The sequence below is a fragment of the Muntiacus reevesi genome, chromosome 21 (assembly GCF_963930625.1).
Source record: "Muntiacus reevesi chromosome 21, mMunRee1.1, whole genome shotgun sequence".
In the NCBI taxonomy this organism is placed as follows: domain Eukaryota; kingdom Metazoa; phylum Chordata; class Mammalia; order Artiodactyla; family Cervidae; genus Muntiacus; species Muntiacus reevesi.
In genome coordinates this window covers 47,824,582-47,831,844 of record NC_089269.1, presented here as the reverse complement: position 1 = coordinate 47,831,844, position 7,263 = coordinate 47,824,582, and the positions used below count along the sequence as shown (strand labels likewise).

Below are 7,263 nucleotides of genomic sequence, written 5' to 3'. Positions count from 1 at the left end.
TAAATGCCTTTTGAATATATTGAGCACCTTGGGAGAAAGACACCATGCCCTTCCAAATGAACACTATAATAATTTAATAAATTAACTAAACCTGTTCCCCTGACACTCTGATGAGTCATATGAGTTGCTGTTATCCATTGTTACAAGATTAAACATTTTGGGAATAAAGCTCTTTCAATTTATTGAGAAAGAAACTTGGCTACAAATGCAGTCCCACTTAATTAGCTTCTGTTCCAAGTTGCTTAGTTGCTTGGACATAAAGGGTCAGTCCCACTGCCCTCTGAGTTTCCTGGGGGCATCTCGCTCTGATCACCTAATCGATTTTCCAATTTGTACTCTGGATATATCATTGGGTCCTTTTTCCTAAGTGTTGTCATTATCATCTTGAAGCATATTCAACAAAATTCCTTGTAGAAGCCCCGTTAGCTATGGAAGAGTGACTGATGAAATTAAGCATATTAAGTACCAACAACCCAAACAGGGTGTGGGTGTGTAATGAGTCCTGGTTAGAAGGGAGAGAGTGTGGGATGGTGGCATGTTTGGTATTATCGTCAGAGGGACACTCATTGTATCCACGCAAGATGAATGAGGGATGAATTGTGGGCTGGGATGACCAATAGCTTTGAAGCTGTCAACCCACCTTCTTAATCCATGAACTAAGTACAGTCCAGAAGCCTTTTGACTTAGTTACCAAACTACTAAAGTTTCTTTATGAGGATGAAGGCTTCTCAAGAGACAATTAACCTGGAAATTCACAGGAGGTTCTAAGGCAAGCTGGTGTGAGCCAAAGAAGCCAGGAAGGTCAGGGTGGGGACCCCACCCACCAGCAAGAATGTATAAAAGCTCAGAAGCCTGAAGTGGCATTCATAGCTCAAGAACCAGCCTCAGTGAGTTACCCACATCTCTCCACCAGCACCATGTCCTACAACTGCTCCACAAGGAACTGCTCTTCTAGGCGGATTGGAGGAGAATACACTGTCCCAGTGGCCACAGTTTCTACCCCGGATGCCGACTGCCTGAGTGGCATCTATTTGCCCAGCTCCTTCCAAACGGGTTCCTGGCTCCTGGACCACTGTCAGGAGACCTGCTGTGAGCCCACTGTTTGCCAGTCAACTTGCTACCAGCCAACTCCTTGTGTTTCCAGCCCTGTTCAGGTGACCTCTCGGCAAACCACCTGTGTCTCCAGTCCCTATTCGACAACCTGCAGCCGGCCTCTCACCTTTGTGTCCAGTGGCTGTCAGCCTCTGAGTGGCATCTCCACTGTGTGTAAGCCGGTGAGAAGCATCTCCACTGTCTGCCAGCCGGTGGGAGGAGTCTCCACCATCTGCCAACCTACCTGCGGGGTTTCCAGGACGTACCAGCAGTCCTGCGTGTCCAGCTGCCGAAGAATTTGCTAAGTGTTCAGAAGCCCAAGAGTGAATCAAGATTCCATGACCTGCCAGCTGTGTTTCCAGGATCTTCCGACATGCTGCCTGAGTAACTTCATTGCTGACCCCTGTTCTAACTGCCTGATTGCTGGCTGCCAGCCCTGAATAAGCCGCCTTTGGCAATCTAAGATTTGGCTGGCACCGATCTTATTTTAAGGGTTTGATGACTGGTGGCATGTATACCTTTGGATGTTTCCAGAAATGTACCACTCATGCCCCGGTGTCTAAGGGTTTTGGCATGTTTTGACCTTGCTGCTTTGTCTTCTGGCTTCTGCTTTTGTGCCTTGGAAAAGGGAACTTGTCTTGCTCTGTGTTTCTCAATAAAACCTCATTACTTGGCATTGCAAATGTATGTCTCAGTTGAGTTCTTTGTTTGCAAGAATTTTTACTGTCTGTGAATCATCCTTTTCTGGTCAGGGTCCAGGCTTCTTTTCTGAGCCTGGAGTATGGGTTCAGTCACTATGTTTCATCACAAGCAAGGGATTATCTTTTGTTTTTAACTTAAGAAGTTGAGTATAACTGCTTTACAGTGTTGTTAGTTTCTTCTGTACAATGATGTAAATGAGCTATAAGTATATATATACCTCCTCCCTCCTCAGCCTCCTCACACCCCTGCCATCCCACCTTTCTAGCTCATCACAGACCACCCACTAGCTATTTACTTTACATCTGGTAGTGTGTATATGCCAAAGCTACTCTCCCAATTCACCTCACCCTCCTTGGATGGACCTAGGGTCTGTTATACCTGATGAAGTAAGTCAGAAAGAGAAAAACAAATACTGATTATTGATGTATATGTATCAACTCTAGAAAGATGGCACTGAAGAGTCTGTTCGCAGGTCAGTAATAGAGATGCCGGCATAGAGAATGGACAGCGAGGGATTATCTTATGTTTTACCTGGTTGTTGTTTAGTCACTCAGTCGTGTCTGATTCTTTGTGACCCCGTGAACTGCAGCACGCCAGGCCTCCTGGTACTTCACCATCTTCCAGAGTTTGCTCAAACTCATGTTCATTGAGTCAATGATGCTATCCAACCATCTCATCCTCAGTTGCCCCCTTCTCTTCCTGCCTTCAATCTTTCCCAGGATCAGAGTCTTTTCCAGTGAAGCTCTTCACATCAGGTGGCCAAAGTATAGGAGCTTCAGCTTCAGCATCAGTCCTTCCAATGAATATTCAGGGTTGATTTCCTTTAGGATTGACTGGTTTGATCTCCTTGCAGTTCAAGGGACTCTCAAGACTCTTCTCCAATGCCACAGTTCAAAAGCATCAATTCTTCGACACTCAGCCTTCTTTATGGTCCAACTCTCACACCCATACTTGACAACTGGAAAAACCATATCTGGCTAGAGAGTCTTGATACATGTAGTCAAGTAGAGTGATTAATCCTCTATACTTCCCCCCAACTATTTATGGGCATGCAGAATAATTTCTATTCAGGACAAAGAGAAGTTACCTAAGAAACCAGGTAGTTTGGGGAATTGTACATTGAAGGGAGTAAGTTAAAAGTTCTGAGTCTTCCTTCAACACAGGAAAACAGTGGAACACTTTGCAAAGGATCCCTCCATGATCAGATAAGATTCAGGGAGGAGAAAGGATGGAAAAGTCAGTGTCTAGGTCCTGAGATTCACAGCATCAAAAAGGTGATTGTAGTTTTCTATTTCCCTCACTTATCATGATGTATTGATAGACCCCCCTCCCCCAAACATGCTCTGGGTAAACTAAAGTTCCATGTTTTAGTAAATCTGGACGGAAGAGACTTAAAAACAAGTTTCAAACACATGTTGGTTTATTTTAATATCTTGTGCTCATGTGCTCAGTTGTGTCTGACTCTTTGTGACCCCATGGATGGAAGCTCACCAGGCTCCTCTGTCCAAGAGATTCTCCAGGTATGAATATTGGAGGGGGTTACCATGTTCTCCTCCAGGGAATTTTCCTGACTCTGGAATCAAACCTGCATCTCCTATGTCTCCTGCATTGGCAGGCAGATTCTTAGATTCTTTACCACTGAACCACCTGGGGAGCTCATTTTAATCTGTAGGGCCTTGTTTTGTGTTTGTTTTCCACTGGAGCCCCCACACAGATAAAACAAGCCATCTGGACTGGTGGTTGACATGCTCATTCCTTTTGCTTTTTTTTTTGGAAAGTGAGGACTGCCTGCCAGTTGATTTCCTTTTGTCCTCACTCTCTCTTATGTCCAGAAACACACTTCTGTATTTCCCTTTCAGAGTTGGTCGAGGAGAATCAGAAGAGGCAGGTTTGTTTTTTCTTGTTACAGAAAATAGAGACATAAGAGGTGCACATGCCAGGTGCAATGGGTGCCTTTTCTCTTAATAGCTGTGCCTAGTGCCTCGTGGAGTATCTGACCATCCGTCTCTTTAGTCAGCGCAAAATGGGTTTCCTATTTCACAAATGACTTTTTCAGAGAGGCAAAATGTATGGATAATTTCTGGAGAGAAAATTTTCATTTTTTCCTATTACTGGCTCTCCTCTTAGAAAAAAGGTTTTCTTTAGCCAAATGTTAATAAGTATGACTTACAGTAATATCTCATTAAAGCAAGTTACAGCTTTTATTATACATTCATTTCATGCTTTTTCTTTTTAAAAATAATACCCTGGTTTTCAGAAATTCTCTGGTTTGTGCTATGTTATAAATCACTGGGGAACCCCAGGTGGCCCCCTCGAAGCTGTTGTTTCTATATCTCTCACTATTGTTTATTTCAGCCACTTCACATATGATCTGGAAAATAGGCAGTTTTTCAGAGGTTTGCGCATTATTAGTGATTCTTTTACTCATGTTTTATTCTTTAGCTTTCTAGGTTTCAATAAAAATGAAGAACAGAAATGTCTTTTCTTTCTTTTTACTTAGATCGTCAATCATTTTTAATATATGAGATTCATGTAGTAGTGATATATAATAACATAGAGTTTATAGGCTGAGCTGAGTACACTTTTGCTTGGGCTATTTATTGTGATGGAGCGAACACCCAAGGATGCTGTAGCTGTCTTACCAAACTATTTCCTTGCTTTTATTTCTGTTTGGGGAATCCTCTATTTCACTATCAGAGTACAATTTCTAGTTGTACTTGAACTTTGAAAGTTCTCTCCATTCCTTGCTTTATTTCATAATAAATTGTAAAGTTTCAGAGTTTGTCTTTAAGGACAGTTTTAAAAGATAGAGGAGTGATGATTTCTTTCTCTCCTTGGTCTGGGACCCAGAAATGCATCTTATATGTAATAGTCTATAGCTGTGGGGAAGCAGTTTGGGGCACTTTGGCTCAAATCCTGGTTTCTGTCCCTTGGCTGCAGGCTTGTTAAGCTTCCGAAACCTTAGCTCAACCGTGAAACAAAGATAATTATTTCTGGAATAAACTGAGATAAAACTTGTGCATCCAAGGTATTACTGAGCCACCCTGTTGTTGTTGTTGTTGTTTGATATTGATACGAAATTGGCTTTCTCTATCTCCTTTTCCTTTTTGGTGGGAATCCTGGCTACTTCCAGCATCGCTGAGGAATCTGAGAGAGGAGAGGTTAGAGGATGGTGACTTCCTGTTTTCTTTCCTAATCTCTGATTTGAATTTTTACTTTAGAAGAACTAGTTCATTTTATGGATCTTCGTCCTATTCTAGCCCCTGTCTCTTTTCAGACTGTAATGATTCAGACACTACCGTACCATTTCCTTTGCTTGATTGCCACAAAATTTATTTACATAAGCACTTGTGTATCTAACAGACTTTACTGAAAGTATGGGGACATAGATGATGCTTATACTTTCATGATGAAAACAACTTAGCATTAAATTTTAGACCTAAGGGAAGTTCTTTGGTCATTGTCCCTGGGACACTATCATATTTTGCTCAAAGCCAAATTCCTGCCTCCTTTCTTACCCCTCTCCCTTCCTTCCACAAACATTAGGGTTCCTCTAACGTTCCAGCTTCTGTGCTACGTGCTTGCTATGACTCCTGCCCTCATGGATTTCACAGCTTAGTTATGGAGAGTAATATAGCTAGACCTGTTACATTTTCCTCTGTATCTTCCACCTAGGGATTCCATGTGCTTTGCCTTTTCCCTGTAAATGCTCCTAAGTGCTTACCAAGGGACTATATCCCATGAGTTCCCTGAGAAAGTAAATCTTTTTTTACTTTTTTTCTTATATGATGTCGGGGCTTCCCTGGTAGCTCTGACAGTAAAGAATCTGCCTGCAATGCAGGCGACCCGGGTTCAATCCCAGGGTCAGGAAGGTCCCTTGGAGAAGGGAATGGCTACCCACTCCAGTATTCCTGTCTGGTGAATTCCATGGACAGAGAAGCCTGGCAGGCTACAGTCCATGGGGTCTCAAGGAGTCAGACATGATTGAGTAACTAACACTTTAATTATTATACAATTACAAGGAAATTTGAAAATATCACCAACCTCTGGAATAATTTGTCTTTAAAAATGGTACATGGACCCAGAGGCTGTCATATAGAGTGAAGTAAAACTGAAAAAGAAAAACAAATATTGTATATTAATGCATATATGTGGGATCTAGAAAAATGATATAGATGATAATATTTGCAAAGCAGAAGTAGAGACACAGACATAGAGGACAAATGGGAAAACTCAGCAATGGCCACAGGACTGGAAAAGGGCAGTTTTTATTCCAATCCCAAAGAAAGACAATCCCAAAGAATGCTCAAACTACTGCACAATTGCACTCATCTCTCACACTAGTAAAGTAATGCTCAAAATTCTCCAAGTCAGGCTTCAGCAATATGTGAACCGTGAACTTCCGGATGTTCAAGCTGGTTTTAGAAAAGGCAGAGGAACCAGAGATCAAATTGCCAACATCTGCTGGATCATCAAAAAAGCAATAGAGTTCCAGAAAAGCATCTATTTCTGCCTTATTGACTATGCCAAAACCTTTGACTGTGTGGATCACAATAAACTGGAAAATTCTGAAGGAGATGGGCATACCAGACCACCTGACCTGCCTCCTGAGAAATCTGTATGCAGGTCAGGAAGCAACAGTTAGACCTGGACACGGAACAACAGACTGGTTCCGAATAGGAAAAGGAGTACGTCAAAGCTGTATATTGTCACCCTGCTTATTTAACTTATATGCAGAGTACATCATGAGAAACACTGGGCTGGAAGAAGCACAAGCTGGAATCAAGATTGCCAAGAGAAATATCAATAACCTCAGATATGCAGATGACGCCACTCTTCTGGCAGAAAGTGAAGAGGAACTAAAAAGCCTCTTGTTGAAAGTGAAAGAGGAGAGTGAAAAAGTTGGCTTAAAGCTCAGCATTCAGAAAACTAAGATCATGGCATCTGGTCCCATCACCTCATGACAAATAGATGGGGAAACAGTGGAAACAGCGTCAGACTTTATTTTTTGGGGCTCCAAAATCACTGCAGATGTTGATCGCAGCCATGAAATTAAAAGACGCTTACTCTTTAGAAGGAAAGTTATGACCAACCTAGATAGCATATTAAAAGGCAGAGACATTGCTTTGCCAACAAAAGTCTGTCTAGTCAAGGCTATGGTTTTTCCAGTGGTCATGTATGGATGTGAGAGTTGGACTGTGAAGAAAGCTGAGTGCTGAAAATTTGATGCTTTTGAACTGTGAAGAAGATTCTTGAGAGTCCCTTGGAGTGCAAGGAGATCCAACCAGTCCATCCTCAAGGAGATCAGTCCTGGGTGTTCATTGGAAAGACTGACGCTGAAGCTGAAACTCCAGTACTTCGGCCACCTCATGAGAAGAGTTGACTCACTGGAAAAGATCCTGATGCTGGGAGGGATTGGGGGCAGGAGGAGAAGGAGACGATAGAGGATGAGATGACTGGATGGCATCA

At 42.4% G+C, this 7,263-nt stretch overlaps 1 protein-coding gene across 1 annotated transcript; it reads left to right on the top strand.

The window, feature by feature from the left end:
* Positions 1 to 917: 917 nt before the first annotated feature.
* KRTAP11-1 (keratin associated protein 11-1) lies at positions 918 to 1,397 on the top strand. The gene has a single exon (XM_065913817.1). It carries the CDS (start codon positions 918 to 920, stop codon positions 1,395 to 1,397), a length of 480 nt encoding a protein of 159 aa, XP_065769889.1.
* Positions 1,398 to 7,263: the final 5,866 nt, after the last annotated feature.

Excerpts from the sequence above, each read along its gene's own strand:
- KRTAP11-1 (XM_065913817.1), top strand. The coding sequence starts at position 918 with ATGTCCTACAACTGCTCCACAAGGAACTGCTCTTCTAGGCGGATTGGA.